This window comes from Triturus cristatus, chromosome 4_1 (assembly GCF_964204655.1).
Source record: "Triturus cristatus chromosome 4_1, aTriCri1.1, whole genome shotgun sequence".
NCBI classification, from domain to species: Eukaryota; Metazoa; Chordata; class Amphibia; order Caudata; family Salamandridae; genus Triturus; species Triturus cristatus.
This window is the reverse complement of record NC_140585.1, coordinates 351,826,957-351,843,133: the sequence shown is the minus strand read 5'-3', so window position 1 is coordinate 351,843,133 and position 16,177 is coordinate 351,826,957. Positions and strand designations below refer to the sequence as shown.

The 16,177-nt window shown below is 44.6% G+C and overlaps 1 protein-coding gene across 3 annotated transcripts in view; it reads left to right on the top strand.

The window, feature by feature from the left end:
• OVCH1 (ovochymase 1) overlaps window positions 1-16,177 on the top strand; it is a 1,142,331-nt gene that overhangs the window by 819,844 nt on the left and 306,310 nt on the right. For all 3 annotated transcript variants that reach the window (XM_085652349.1, XM_085652348.1, XM_085652347.1), the window contains exon 21: window positions 14,865-14,963. In XM_085652349.1, the coding sequence (XP_085508475.1) occupies window positions 14,865-14,963 (99 nt within the window). The remainder of the gene's footprint in view (window positions 1-14,864; window positions 14,964-16,177) is intronic.

The window sequence follows — 16,177 nt, the reverse complement described above, 5'->3', positions numbered from 1 at the left end:
CACCATTTGCCACCCCTTTTTTTTTTTCCTTTGATCCCCATCTTTCCCTTCCTCAATCTCACCCTCTCCCTGCCTTTTACAACTGCGGCCCGCCCCCACTCCCCCCTCCCACTCCCTCCTCGTCAGCTTCAGTGCGCTCTTGTTCTCTTTCTCCCAAACATCATCCAGCAACGATGCCATGGCTGGTTTCACTTTCTTTCTTGAACCCTTCCCCGGTTCCCTCTTAAATCCTACCCCAGCATCCTTCCTTTCAAGCCAGTTGTCACATAACATTTATTTTTAGTCACAATTCGGCAACCACTATTCACAGCATTATCTCTGGAATGGACTCAAGAAGCGTGCACAGCTAAGAACCTTCGACTATTCGAGGCCTCAGTGTGCGGAGCAGATGACTCTCCCCAGACGCCACTGGCCCAGGCAGGCTGCTTCTCGCACCCCTTGAACCCCGCCCCCCCCCCCCCTCCTCCAAGGACCCCTTATCACCTTTCGCCAGTCACAGCATTTCCACGGAGCTCTCTGATTGTACAGCTGCCGGGCCCGGCTCCTCTCGGTCTGCTGCTGCTGCTCCTACCGATAAGAGTCCCGGCTCGTGGCATCTTTTCAAAAGCTGGGATTGAGTGTGGGCCGGTGGGATACCTGTTAAACAGAACTGAGCCCTGGCCCCTGTCCCTTTGTCCCATCGCTTCTGACGTGTTCACGTGAAGTCAAAGAGACAAAGCCAGAGTTTTTGTTTTGTTTTGCAGTTTTATATTGCGCTAACTCTACCCGAGCGCTTCACCTGAGCACCAGTTAGTTTACGTTACACACGCACATTCATCTTCGGATGGCGCAGGATGTTGAGCCGACACCGAGCTCGAACCTAGTTCCCCAGTTTTAAAGTCGGCAGCTCTGGCCATTACGTCATATCCTCTCCGCTGAGTGTGGCTATACTGCCTCTCTTGTATTAGTGATAAGTGAGAACCCTCCCCATCCCAGCCTCCCCGACCCCTCAACTGACTTTAAAATCGATTACTTTGGCCTGCCTGTAGTTAAGGGATATGTTTGTGTGCCGAGCACAGTGACGTGTTCAGTGTCACAGGCAGACAATATTCAATGGACTCGGTTCTCGCAGGTCATATGTGTGTCTCCTCTCACAACATAACATCCCCAGTAGCTCGTTTTACTTTATACTTTTGTACAAAATGACCAGCTGCGGTTTTTTTCCTTCCACGCTACAGATTGCCGAGGCGGACGCAGCCACTAACAAGCATTTGCAATGCAATAGGTCTCGCATTTATACGAGTTTGAGCTATTGGCATTGTAAATGACAGTGCCTTTTATTTATGTTTTAAAAAAAACAGTCATTTACAATGCCAATAGCTCAAACTCGTATAAATGCGAGACCTATTGCATTGCAAATGCTTGTTTATATTACAACCCCCCCCCCCCCCTCCACCCCTCCCAATCCTACCTGCGATTAATGCCGGCCGCAACTGCCCCTTCATTCAGACGTTTTAAGGCATGGGCAAACATGAGCTCTGGCACCAGGGGATCCCTGATAGAGCCAGCTATGTTCTGCAGAGAGTCTATCCCTGATGACCTTGAATAATTTTTAAACAGATTGTTGTAAATAATCTTTTTCTATCATTTATTTTAAATGCAGAGAAAATATTTGATTCATGCAACATCCATATAAAAAGTTTCTTTTGGATCAGTATGGGACCTCACATATGAGAAATGGGAGGGTGTGGCAGATTATTTTCAGTAATACTAATGAGCTGCTGCTGTGTTGCAATACTGAAAACACACATCACTATCCCTGAATATTAGATGTACACGTGTTTAGAATGTTACCAAAGAGGGCATGAAACGGCTGAAACTGGATCATAAAATTGATAGGACTGGATTCTTGCCTACCTCCAAGAATCCTCTCAGGTCGCCAGGATCTTTTTATCTGCTAAATAGTGTCGAGGGGAGAAAATTCAAATCTCCATACACAATTAACAGAATCAAATCAAACCACTGACTCCGAATCTAAATTTTTAAGATTTTATTACAACCAAGAATAAATGCACATACAAGCACCTCAATACAAGGTGGAGAAAATAAATGGGCACTAATACAAAGGAAATTCTACGCAAGAGTCTCATACGAATAAAGAGGCTAATCAATTCTAAAAGCATCAATAAAACAATAGTTAGTCCAATCTCTATATCTGAAACCCTTAGCCTAAAAGAAAATCAGTTAGTCTTTACCTACTCTATCTCTAAGGTGACATCCCTACCTAGCATTTCCCTCACAGACAGAGTAAAAAAAGTTGTCAGAAGTGAAGACTTCCTTAGAAGTACATTCACTTAGTCAGAGCTCGTTCTAAGATGCTCCTTCTAGCTTCCCATCTAAACCTCAACTGCTCAACCCACGGGGCACTGTCCCCAATACAAAATCCCAAAAACATAGAACATGCCCTTTGGCACACCTCTTCAGCCAGGTCTTCTTCCAGTACTTTTCCAGTGAAACTTGTACTCCATCCAACGACGGTTATCTTGACCATGGGTCCCAGGCACCTTCTCCGCTGAAAGTATCATCTGCACATTCCAATGTACTCCCTGCTGGCTTCTTGTACCATCCTAACTCCTAAAACAAAGACCTAGTCTCTCTAACGAGCTAAATGTCCTTGCACCTGCAACAGAAACATGGGAACGAAAACTTTTTCTCTTCTCTAAGATTTTCCATTCTCCTGAAACCCAAAGCCTTTACCAAGGGAAATCATTTTCGACCTACAATGTTTAGCTAACATAAGAAAATGAACAGGCCTTTCTCTTTAAGCGTATATGCGTTCAGGTCTTTACACTGTTAAACATATTACTAAATCACACTTTAAGCATTAGTTCATTACTCTTAAATACATGAATAAGCAAACTGCACGTGCAACTTTAACATGGCGCACGTTTAAACTAACACATTGCATTACGTGAAAATCTTACATTATGCGTTTACTAAAATACATTCGCAATGATCTGCAGCATTACTTATCATGAAAAGCATGATTACATTTCTAATCACTCCTATGTTAAACAATTCTAGTGATACATTTCTATGTCACACCTTCGATTAATATGTGGGTGCGGACTAAAAGTGAATATGATGCACCCCTACAAATGTCATAATAACGTGAAGCTCTATCAGTTCCCCCCCCCCTTTGATGACGAATGTCATCACACAATTAATTCCCTTGGAGAAAGAACCGACCTAAACAGTACTTGTTGCCATCCTCCCCAGTCGGAATCTCTCCATATTCTTGATATTCCGATATTGACTGTCCTGCAGTCTAGCCATTCGCATTTCACTCGCTCTGAGCTCTTTCAATCCGGTTTCCTCTGTACCACTTGTAAGCTCTGAGACCCCACAAGCAGATCACACAAACCACAACAATGAGAGGTTTTAGCACAAACCCAAGGAACCCCTTTCTCAAATTCGCAAACCAACTTCCCACACGACCAAATCCGTTAACCACACGCCTTCTTTAGTCAAATCTTCAATCTCTTGATGAATCGTGGTAATGTTATCTATATATCTCTCCAGATCCTTGCTGTTGTCTGGAATATACGTGCAACATTCCTGAACTTTCAATAATTTACAGACTCCGCCCTCCTTTGCTAATAATACATCTAAAGCAAGGCGATTCTGCAAAACCATCGTCCTTATCGACAACATCTCTCCATCCATTAATATCAAAGACCTTGCTGTATTCATTGACAACTCATCAACCACAGTCGCCAACCTTCTTATCTTCACATCATTCAAAACCACACCCAAACTCGGTATCATTGCTCCAAAAATATCTCCAATCACCGTCCCTGCACTCGCAGCTCTTTTTACTCTAGAATGATGTCCAGTTTCCAAAAGCTCCAAGTCTTCTGCATGATAGATTTTCGGGAAAATAATTCCCAAATAACATGTACCATACCAATTCGCAGGCAATCTCCCATAGGCATTCCTTCCGCACACAAAATAAACAGTTGGAATCACTTGGACCGAGCATTGCAAGAAGTTCTTCGCTGAATCTTCCATCGTGAAGATATGATCACACGTACTTTGCCCTACCGAAACCTTTTCATAGTAGGTCTGGGGACGTCTCACACACAACTTCCCCTTTTGCACCTGGTCCAGTGCTATGGGTCCATAACTCCCCTTAGATCTGAGTAATCTTTCCTCATCAGTCCAATCTACTGGACTATCTCCTGTATTTCGTGTCTCAGTTAGTTTTCTATATCTATCTTCTACTTGACCTATAAACATCTTCTCTGTATCTGACAATGAACATGTTAAATTATGCCGGTGAGCATAAGCCGTATCCAGTTCCAAAGACTGTATGAAATACTTCCGAAGTCTGTCCTCTGACTTGTAATAATCGTATTATTTCAAATGCTTATAAGCTGGAACTTCAGGAAGTACTGCATCGTAATTGGAAAAGAAATACTCAAACTGACCTCTTTCATAGAAAATACTAAGCAACAAACTACAAGAAATTCCATACGTCAGTGGAAGATGATAGTATCTAATACCCTCATCCACAGAAGAAGGTAACTGCATGCACACAAGTCTTTCGCATCCATCGCATCAACATAGTCGTACAGCAGCTTTGCAAACGCATTAAGCTTAAAATCACTTCTAGATATATCTATGTGAAATCTACGACTCTTCGATTAGTAAAGCTTTTAGCTCCTATAGTAACCTCCTTTTGGCTAGAAGTGGTAGGCGTAGGTGTTTCCTGTACCTCCCCTTCCTGCTCATGTGAAACAATATATGAGGCTATGACTATTATGACTATATAAACTATCACCAACCCTATAAGTGTACCTATCAGTAATTTAGACCTACGGTGAGTATTTCCAGCATCTACCATCTTTGCAATGTTCTCAAAGTTCTTGGCTTGACAGCAACAATTAAGAGTCTCTTTCTCCTCCAGATATCGCTTGTCAACCAGTTCAAACGACACTTCAAAAGCTGGAAATCCCCTTGCAACTTTCAGTTCCTTATTTACACAGTCCACAAAAAGACTTCCCTAGCCCTCTTTCGTCGTCTTGAAGTAAAGTCCCTAAATGTATTCTTCTTCTACTCGGGCCTAGGTGATCTTCTTTTAGACTTTCATATACAACAAAGTTCACCTTCAGTCCAAAATAATATCAGCTCCCAAAATTTCTAAAACGTGTTGCAAAAGTTCAAGACGAAGCACCACTAATTCTTGATGCGTTGGTACATAACCAAAAGTTGGAAAAACCAGCGTCTCCAGAATCAATTCACGAATCTTGCTCAGAAGTGGTGGATTCTGAATATTGAGAGTCAGTATTCCTTCGATTTCCACCCCTTGAACCAACAGCAGCATGTCTATTTTCAGATTCAGAGAATTGCTGACCAGCGTCAAAGACCTCAGCCTCCCCAAGCTCAACACTCCTGGCATCAGTCACAGCGCATGTCCACTCTGGTGAGGCGTACCTTTGACACGGAACTTTTATTCTCCTGGATCTTCTCAGGCTACCCCGAGCTTGCTCTTCGTCACTCTGTTCAGATTCAGACGTTTCAGAATCTGTGGCAAGATCTTTTTCAGGTTCCAATCTCAAGTTCAGCCGTCTCTGACTCAGTGGCCAAACTTTCTCCTTCTGTGGCACTTCTGCTCTCCCTTTGGGTACCCTGTGTACCACTTCCTTCTTCAGCAGAATTTGACTATACTCCTCCTACAGCAATACTTTCTCCGTCTGAGTCAAATTCAGGGCTTTGATTTGCACAACCCCTTTCAGCTCGATCTAGTACACAACCAACTGCATCAGCAACCCTCACAGCTTGGCTTGCCCTCTCCGAGTGCCCTGCCACCTCAGCTGGATTTTCATTTATGAGAGGGGCTGTATCTTCCAAGGGTGCTGGAACTCTGCAGGTATGGGAGGCATGCACCCAGTTCGGCAGTCCCCTACACTTCACTGCCGTGTTCGTGACCAGTATTACCTGGTACGGGCCACGCCAGCGAACATCCAGGCAACTCTTCCTCACGTGTTTACGCACAAGCACCCAGTCTCCCGGGCACAAGTCGTGGCACAGATCACTTGCGGCTGGAACAGTTGCTGCTTGCACCTGCTGGGACACAGAACGGACTACGTCAGCCAGTCCCTTACAGTAGTCGAGAATCAAGTAATCTGTGATGTTAATCAAAGCAGTAGCAGGTATCGCTGGTAATCGCATTGCCCTCCCCATCAGTATCTCGTGTGGTGACAACCCCGTTCTCCTATCAGGAACACTACGAAGGCTCATGAGGACCAAGGGCAGTGCATCAGGCCATTTCAGGGATGTCGAACACACTTTCGCCATCCGCGCTTTCAAAGTCCCATTAACTTGTTCCACAGTTCCATAAGTCTCTGGTCGATAACTGCAATGCAATCTGTGACCAACATTCAAGGCTGCACAGAGCAATTTCATGATCTCACTGTGGAAGTGTGTCCCTCTATCCGACTCCAAAGAGGTCGGAAAACCGAACCTAGGGATAAGTTCCCTCAACAGCTTAGCTACAGTGAGTGTGTTACACCTACGTGTTGGGTAAGCCTCCACCCACCTTGAAAAGACACATGCCACAACTAAGATGTACCTCAACCCATTACACTTTGGCATCTCGATAAAGTCCAACTGCATCCTATTGAAAGGTCCTCCTGACCTTCCAATGTGACTCAGTCACAGCAGTCTTCTTTCCTGCATTAATCTGCTGACATGTAACACACCTCTGACACACAGCTTCAGCAACCGCACAAAACTTCGGATTGTACCATGTCTGTCTGAACACTCGCACCATTGCATCTCTACCAAGATGTACTGCACCATGTATCAATCTCGCCATTGGGTTCAACAGATTTTCCGGTAACACAGCTCGTCCATCACTCGAAACCCACACATCCACATCTCCCTTCTCACATCCCGCTCGTATCAAGCTATCTCGTTCTTGATCAGGAACCTCGTCCTGCAATCGTTTTAGTTCCTCCCACGTATCGGCCATGGCTAACCTGCTGAGCGCGGTTCTTTCTTGGCTTTCTCCAGTATACCCTCCAGTAAATATGCATCCTTGTTCTGCACAGAACCGGGCAACCTCATCCGCATAATTACTTCCCAGTGAAACAAAATCACTCTTTTCTGTGTGCTGAACATTTGACAACTGCAATTTCCTTCGGACATTGTAATGCTTCCAACAACTGTCTCACATATTCCCCATTTCTAATTGGCGAACCAGAAGATGTCATGAACCCACTCTGTGACCATAACTGTCCTAAATCGTGAACCATACCCAACCCGTACGGACGGTCAGTGTAAATCGTTATCCGGATCTGATCAGCAGCCAAACAGGCACGGGTCAAAGCAATGATTTCAGTTACCTGTGCGGAGTGTACTCCCTCTAAACAAGCAGCCTCAACCACTCCAGTGATGATACATACAGCAAACGCTGCTCTCAATCGACCAACATCGTCTCTTAAACATGAACCGTCCACAAAGAAAATTTAATCAGGGTCAGGGAGCAGTTCATCAACAATGTCTGGTCTCGGTTGGGTGCATAGTTCAGTCACATCGAAACAATTGTGATCCTCACATTCTTCATCATCTACATTTGGAATAGGCATCAATGTTGCGGGATTTAAATCAGAACACCTCTTCAAAGTCACATTTTCTGCAGGAAGTATAACTTGCTCGTAACGTGTTAACCTGTTGTTCGTGAGGTGCTGTGTTTTGGTCCTTGTCATCAACAGTTCAACAGAATGTGGCACATAAACTGTAAGTGGATGGCCCATTACAATACTCACACCTTTAAATGCTGACACCTGTTGCAGCAACGGATTTAAGACACCCAGTAGCTTCTGCGTTGTCCAGATCTAAAGTAGCTGAAAAGTAGGCAACTGGTCTACGGACACCTCCATGATTCTGAGTCAGAACTGACAATGCACAACCTTCTCTCTCGCAACAGAACAATGTGAATGCCTTGTTGTAATCCGGTATCCCCAAAGCTGGAGCACGACACAGGTTTCTCTCAGCCTCAAAAATGACATCAAACAATCATCCCATGGTACCGGATCACTCACATCCTTGTGCGTCAGCCGTTGCAAAGGCTTCGCTTCAAAGGAGAAGTTGGGAATCCATTGGCGACAATAACCAACCATCCCTAAGAACCTTCTGACTTCTCTCTGGGTGGTGGGCACAGGCATATTCATAATAGCCTCAATGCGATCTGGTGACACCTTTCTCCTGCCTTTCTCAATTCTGTGACCCAAATACTGTTCTTCACTCAGACAGTACTGCAATTTGTTCGGGGACACCTTGTGTCCATTCTCTGCCAAATGATTCAGTAAAGCAATGGTATCAATTCTGCAAGCGTCCTCAGTTTCTGAAGCAACGAGCAAGTCGTCAATGTATTGCACCAGAACAGAGTTCTGCGGCAACACAAGACTTTCAAGATTCTTCTTCACGATCTGATTAAAGATCGATGGACTCTGTGTACCCCTGTGGGATACGACACCACGTTAACACACGGTTCTCCAGCCAGAACGCAAAAAGAAATTGGATCACCTCATGGAGCGGTATAGAGAAGAATGGTTGACACAAATCGATCACTGAAAACCACTCGGCTTCACATGGAATTTGAAACCGGATCACAGATGGATTCGGTACCACCGGACAACATGGAACAACTATCTCATTGATCTTTCGCAGGTCCTGCACAATCCTGAATTTCCCACTCCGTTTCTGTAGTCCCATGATAGGTGAATTACATGGGCTACCCATGATCTTTCAGAATTCCCTGCTTGATCATAGACTCAATTAATCCCTGCAATAGTCTCAGGTGACAAATTGTACTGTGGCGTCCTAGGAAATTCTACATTCGGCTTGACCTGAACCTTCACTGGCTCTACTCCTTTGACAAATCCGATCTCTTTACCACTGAGGTCCCACACATCAAGTGACACAGAATCCCTCAAATCAAGTGGGAGTTCCTCCACTGTCAGCACCGGATACATTTCTATACACACACGCGCTGATTTGCAACCTTGAAGGTCGCATCATCATCCTTTGTGTGCACTTCAACTCCCTTCAGTGTGCAATAGATGGTGCAATTCAACTTGCACAACAGATCTCTTCCTAACAGGCAAACTGGACTCGAGTCGCACACCACAAACTGGTGTCGATCTCGCAATGTTCCTATTCTCACAGGAATTGGCTCTGTCAATGGGCTAGTCAATTTCTTATTTGCTACACCAACAACTTGAATTGCTTGTCCTGAGAGGGGTAGGTTAGGTGCTACTGCTGATCTTACAGTAGACCGGGTAGCACCAGTGTCAACCAGAAAGGTGGTAGGGTGACCATCAATATCTGCTTCTACAAATGGTCTCCTCTGGTCTACCTCCAAGACTGCTCCAAGCGTGCAGTCTTCCTCCCCCCTCAGGCACCGTCCTGCCAATGGGTCTGGACCGAACTCCTCACACCCTTTGAACAAGGGCATCTGTTGGTAAGTCCGGACTCCCTACTGAACATTTTGAACCCTAGGTGGCTGAGGAACTTGCACCTGCGGACTTCTAGTCCCCCCTTTCACCATCCCAGGTCTAGTCACCGTGGGAACTACTTCAGGTATGGGTACCTGAGCTATCTCTACTTCTTGCTGCACCTGATTCTTTGAATTTAAGGGACACTCGCGTTTCCAGTGTCCAACCTGGTGACACAGATGATACGCAGTGGTCTTTTTCAATGTCGCCACATCCATCCCTGTCTTGGGATCAACTGATTTGGGTCTTCCCTGACCTTGAACATTCTGATTTCCTCCTTGGTTATTTCCATGCTTCCTTCCTAACGTTCCTCCTCTAGACTGACCCTGAGCCGTTTGCATCTGAACAAGATTAATTTGTCCTTTAACTTCCTGTGCTTCGATTCTATCTCATCACTACAGTACCTAGCATACCGCAAAATCTCATCCACCGGCTTATTTTGCCAGCAAATCAAATGTTGTATCATGAGACTAAACTCTGGCCTCAGTCCCAACACAAACTTCGAAACAAACTGTCCCATGTCTTTTGTATCCAAGACATCTAATCCACTGTACTGCTTTAAGGCCTGCAAGAGTCTTTCATAGTACTCGTGCACTGTCTCTTTTGGCTCCTGCACTGACCGATCTATTTTGACCCAATCAATATCCTGAGGTGAAATTTTCGACTTCAGCCACGTAATCACTTGCTCAAACTTCTTCATGACTATGGGTGACGGACCATTTGAAACAGGATCGCTTTCGGGTTTTGAAGTTGGCCATTCAACAGCAATTTTACATGCCGACCATAAATCGCTCGGAACCACAATGTCAAACGTGTTCAAATCAATCCACAACACCTTTGAGATCTTGACAAACCGACCAACCTGCTTGTACCACTCGACGGGCTTTTCCCACAAGCGGGGAAAATCGTTCGAAAATGCAGCCAAATCACCCCTACTCCAAGGCACATGCACATAGCCTCCATTTTGTACCTCTCGTAAAGGGAAACTTCCTACATCCTTAATCCCCCCCCACCTGGAGGCGGCGTCTCTATCGTCCTTTTAGAACTCTTCTTCTTAGACCACGTTTCTTCCCATTTGTCAAGCATGATCCATGCACGCATTGCTTTAATCAAATCCTTGATATGAGTCCTCAACCCCATGACCCTCTTCCCTTTCAATTCTTGGTCACTTTACTTCAATCTATGACTCACCTGCAATGATTTAGTTTTAGACGGGTCCACCTCATACCTTTTAGCCAATTCTGACAACTTCTCATGTGCAGTTCCTGCCTTGCGAGTCACATCCTTCGCTACAAAAAGTAACTCATCTTGTTCATGCATGTATACCTTTCAAGAGGCATATTTTCACTTATTATTTCGTCTACTTCCGCTTTCAACCTTACCACATCTAGCATCCTCCCTTTCAAGGCTCCCTTCAGTATTTCTCGACAAGCTGCCCCATTCCGTTCATCGTACTCGCAGTCCTGTTCTGGAGGTCTATCGTACTCGCAGTCCTGATCTCGAGGTCTATTCTCTTCTGCCATATTCCTAGAGACTGGTCCGTTTCCTGAATTTCCTCGCTCCTCACTCTCTACCATTCGTTCACACTGATTCCTTACAGGAGGTACCGACATCCTCAGATCCGACCTCGACTCTGCCAAAGACCTTGGTCTTACTGATCTCTCATCCACCTGTCCCCTAGAAGAGTCTGCTGTAGCTGGCAATGGTGTACTCCATTCAAAAGGTTTTGGAGTCTGCTCCATCCCCCTCACTGATCCATTTCCCTCTACCACACTCCTTGATCCTGAGGTCGACTGCGCTAGACTACCAACTCTCTCCTGATCTGGGTCGTAAACTGAGACAATGGGTCCAATGGTAACCGGTACCTTTAGAGCATCCGGTAACCTTACACCTCTACCAACCTCTGTGCTTGCTACAGACTGATTTTTCATGCCCTCAGTTCCTGTCGAGATTTTCCCTTCTACTCACCTCTGACTGAGTCTGTATTCCGCTAGTCCCTTCTGCTTGAGCCGACTACCCTTCATAGGAATCTGGATTATATGGAGGTGGTCTCTAACAACAATCTCTCTACTAGACTGTCATCTGTATCACTGTCGTCATCTACGCTCTTGGTCTTAGCACTGTCTGTCTTCTCTAGTAGCGGGTACAACCTGTCTCCCTCTTTCGTTTCTACTCTCCACCTCTTCTCTTGTGCATCCCACCTCGCATCCTGGAATGCCTTAATTGACTTCTTCATCCTTTCTTGACTTCGTTCTCTTTTCCTGTCATGTGCTGCTCTGATCCATGCATGCAATGCCTCAAACTGAGTTGGTCTCGGCAAAGGTCGCAACGAAGACGTTCGATTTCAACTGATACAACACCTCTAACCTGAAAGTACCATATCGTGGGAAAGCTAGTTCTCCCTCACCATGTGTCATTGTATTCCAATTTTCAAGCCAAATTATAGTATGCCAACCCATATTTCTTGCCATGTAATGTGCCGGAGTATCCTCGGGAGGGGCTTCTTCTCCCCCTAGAGTAACCACATGTTTGTCACCTCTACATAGTTCTCGGAAAACCTTAAAACATTTCATGATGAACACATTTTCGCTCGCACACAATGTTTCCGTTCACTTCCTGATGTCAATCCACCAATAGCAGCGCGACTCACACCAACCAACCTATCTCAGCACGACCCCTTCTGACGTTACTTTTCTTCTGCTCGCAGCAGTTTCCCTCCTTCACAATTCACTTCTCACCCTTGCATTCGTCCCATTCACACTCTGAAGTAATTATCTGTCCAATTTGTCGACCTAAACTGGCAACTGTCTGTCCGCAAAACGACTGGACAATCACCTCAACTGATAGGTTGCAATCACTCATAATTCCACGTACAGCAACCCACGACCAGCGTCGGTTACTCACACATTTGCTCCCTCTAGCTCGGTCTAAGTAATCGATGACGTCTCACGATCCCCTTTCGGTGGTCAACAAAATCTACCTTGGGTGTCTTCTACACCACAATCACTTAAGCTACTTGTCGAACCTAAGATTTTCCCGGGCTGCGTGCGCTCACAGCCTGATCTCACAATCACTCAACACTCACTCCAACTCCGCAAGACATCACGCAATCAAATCAACATCGCAATCTACAAACATATCGCCCTATTCATACTCACTCCTCTACGAACTGCTGCTTTCCGCCGCACCGCTACACTCCATCAATCTCAATCAACTGCTGTCGTCCGCTGCTCGCCATCCGATGAGTCACCATCACTTGACTTCTATGGGCCTCTAGAATCTCTTATCTTGACCTAGATCTCCCCTCACTATCAGAGATAACCATCCTACTCTGCTACCAACTGATAGGACCGGATTCTTGCCCACCTTATAATCTCCAAGAATCCTCTCAGGTCGCCAGGATCTTTTTATCTGCTAAATAGTGTAGAGGGGAGAAAATTCATATCTCCATACATAATTAACAGAATCAAATCTCAATTCCAAAGGACCACTTACTCCGAATCTAAATTTTTAAGATTTTATTACAACCAAGAATAAATGCACATACAAGCACCTCAATACAAGGTGAAGAAAATAAATGGGCACTAATGCAAAGGAAATTCTACGCAAGAGTCTCATACGAAGAATAAAGAGGATAATCCATTCTAAAAGCATCAATAAAACAATAGTTAGTCCAATCTCTATATCTGAAACCATTAGCCTAAAAGAAAATCAGTTAGTCTTTCCCTACTCTATCTCTAAGGTGACATCCCTACCTAGCATTTCCCTCCCAGACAAGAGAGTAAAAAAAGGTGTCAGAAGTGAAGACTTCCTTTGAAGTACATTCACTTAGTCAGAGCTCGTTCTAAGATGCTCCTTCTAGCTTCCCATCTACACCTCAACTGCTCAACCCACGGGGCACTGTCCCTATTACAAAATCCCAAAAACGTAGAACACACCCTTCGGCACACCTCTTCAGCCAGATCTTCTTCCAGTACTTTTCCAGTGAAACTTGTACTCCATCCAACGACGGTTAGCTTGACCTTGGGTCCCAGGCACCTTCTCCACTGAAAGTATCATCCGCACATTCCAATGTACTCCCTGTTGCATTCTCGTACCATCCTAACTCCTAAAACAAAGACCTAGTCTCTCTAACGAGCTAAATGCCCTTGCACCTGCAACAGAAACATGGGAACGAAAACTTTTCTCTTCCCTAAGATTTTCCATTCTCCTGAAACCCAAAGCATTTACCAAGGGAAATCATTTTCGGCCTACAATGTTTAGCTAACATAAGAAAATGAACAGGCCTTTCTCTTTAAGCGTATATGCGATCAGCCCTTTACACTGTTAAACATATTACTAAATCACACTTTAAGCATTAGTTCATTACTCTTATATACATGAATAAGCAAACTGCACGTGCAACTTTAACATGGCGCACGTTTAAACTAACACATTGCATTACGTGAAAATCAAACATTTTGCGTTTACTAAAATACATTCGCAATGATCTGCAGCATTACTTATCATGAAAAGCACGATTGCATTTCTAATCACTCCTATGTTAAACAATTCTAGTGATACATTTCTATGTCACACCTAACCTACTTCGATTAATATGTGGGTGCGGACTAACAGTGAATATGATGCACCCCTACAAATTTCAGAATAACGTGACGCTCTATCAAAATCAAAGCTGTTCCGAACAGGGGCCCCCAAAATACATTTGGCCAGGGCTCCCAAAAATCCTTAACTTCCCTTCCTTGATTCACTACCCGCCTGCACAACTATCGCACCATTGCGGGGTGACAGTAGCCACTTTCTCCTTCGTCCATTTGATCTGGAGTATCAGCCTGAATTAAATATCCCCTTCTCTCCAAAACCCCCTCTGAGCTCCTTCCATTAGTTACAGTAAGCAATCTTTCATCAAGCAACACAATTCATAAGTCGTTTTGCTCACATTTCGGAGAGAGGGCAGGAGCAGTTTTCAGTGGCGTGTTATACATACTGATAGCATGTTTGTGCCAGGTCCCCCAGAGCAGCATGCATGTTATATTCAGTATTTTCACTCGCATTCCCTAAATGTTCGCAATCATAAACAAACGCCATCGCCAGTCAGTGTGCTTGTCAACCAGTGGCACAAACAAAAAATATATGTAATCCATAAACAGCATTATTCTTGCAGAATATTTAATTACCCGATGTGCATTTGTTCTGAAGAGGACATGGTGAGAAGCTTCGTGTATACCTGTGTGGCATGAAGATACTAGTTCCTGTCGGTTTAACTTCAATATCTAGACCGCCTATTTAACCTTGCCATGTTGACCTTTGTGTTACCTGCAGGTGCTGACCAGGGCTCTTCTACAAGTGATAAACACCGCCTTGGCGTGCCCAGCCCAGAGCACCAATCAAATATCCCGTCACATACTCCCAATGACCAAGGTAATTCCTCTTTTTACAGCTACTTAAGTCACATTTATTGGTAAACGTCGTTTACCTAGCATGCGTTACTTCGCATGCCATTACTATGCGGACGTTAGTACGCACGCGTTTTTACTTAGAAAACCTTTACTACGCAAGTTGGAACAGCGACTTGCGTTAGGGGGGGGAAGGTGTTGGATTTAAAATCCAACACCTTCCCTAGTGTCCGCATAGACTGGAGTTGGAATAGTAAATTATACTATTCCAACATCCAGCAATCCCTACTGCAATTCGTTGTTCCGAATTGCGTAGGAAAGGAATGCGAACCAAAAACGCGGTCATACTATTGACCGCGTAGTAATGGCATGCGTACTAAACGCATGCGAAGTAACGTCGTATATTCACATTTATTTCTTTAACACGTGGCCGAGCTCAAGTGGAATTTATTCTTCAAATTATTCTTCAAACGTATTGTGCTTTATGCTGACAGTTCTACTTTCTCTTAACATACTGTTAACATGTAAAACAAATGAAACTTCAGAAATATAAACATTGTACCTGTTAAGAACTCTTAAATCAGAATGGGTTTAACAATTAATTATACTGTGACCCTCTCTAAGATGGTACAACATGAAGTGGAAGATCTGGATGATTTATTCATCCAAAACATCAGTCCTCAAACCACTAGAGGCACTCGAAAATGAACGCTGCCAAGCAAGTGCCCTTGTACATGGAGCTTCCAGCTCTGGGTTTTAAGCTGGTTTGACCTGAAACTGCTGTGTTTGTGTAGGAGAGGTTTGCTTCATTCTGCTAGATAGTGGGACGTCTGTTGCTTTATTTCAGAGAGGCTGCAACTTGAATTATTACTCTGAGTAGAGCGTTCGGAGGTGGTCAGCCTATCAGATTTGCTCCCTTTGCTGGGTAAATTTAATATAGTACACAAAGTGCATTGTGTGGCTGGCCCACTCCCAGCGTCCTCAATGAGGGCAAATGGGGAGCACTGCTGGAGTATAGCAGCCCTTCACCTAAATGTTTAAGTGATGCAAACCGCTCCAGCCTCACTTGAATGGGCTCCATCCTCCAGCACTTCGTCCGTTTTTAGGTCTCGCCTACGCAGCGCGCATGCGTTGCATAGAAAAAAGACCTTTTGTAATCGGTTCGCTTTTCGCCCTAAAAACATGCACGCGTTGCATTGCTTTCAATGGCAACACGTGCACGTTTGGCGATTCCCTTGC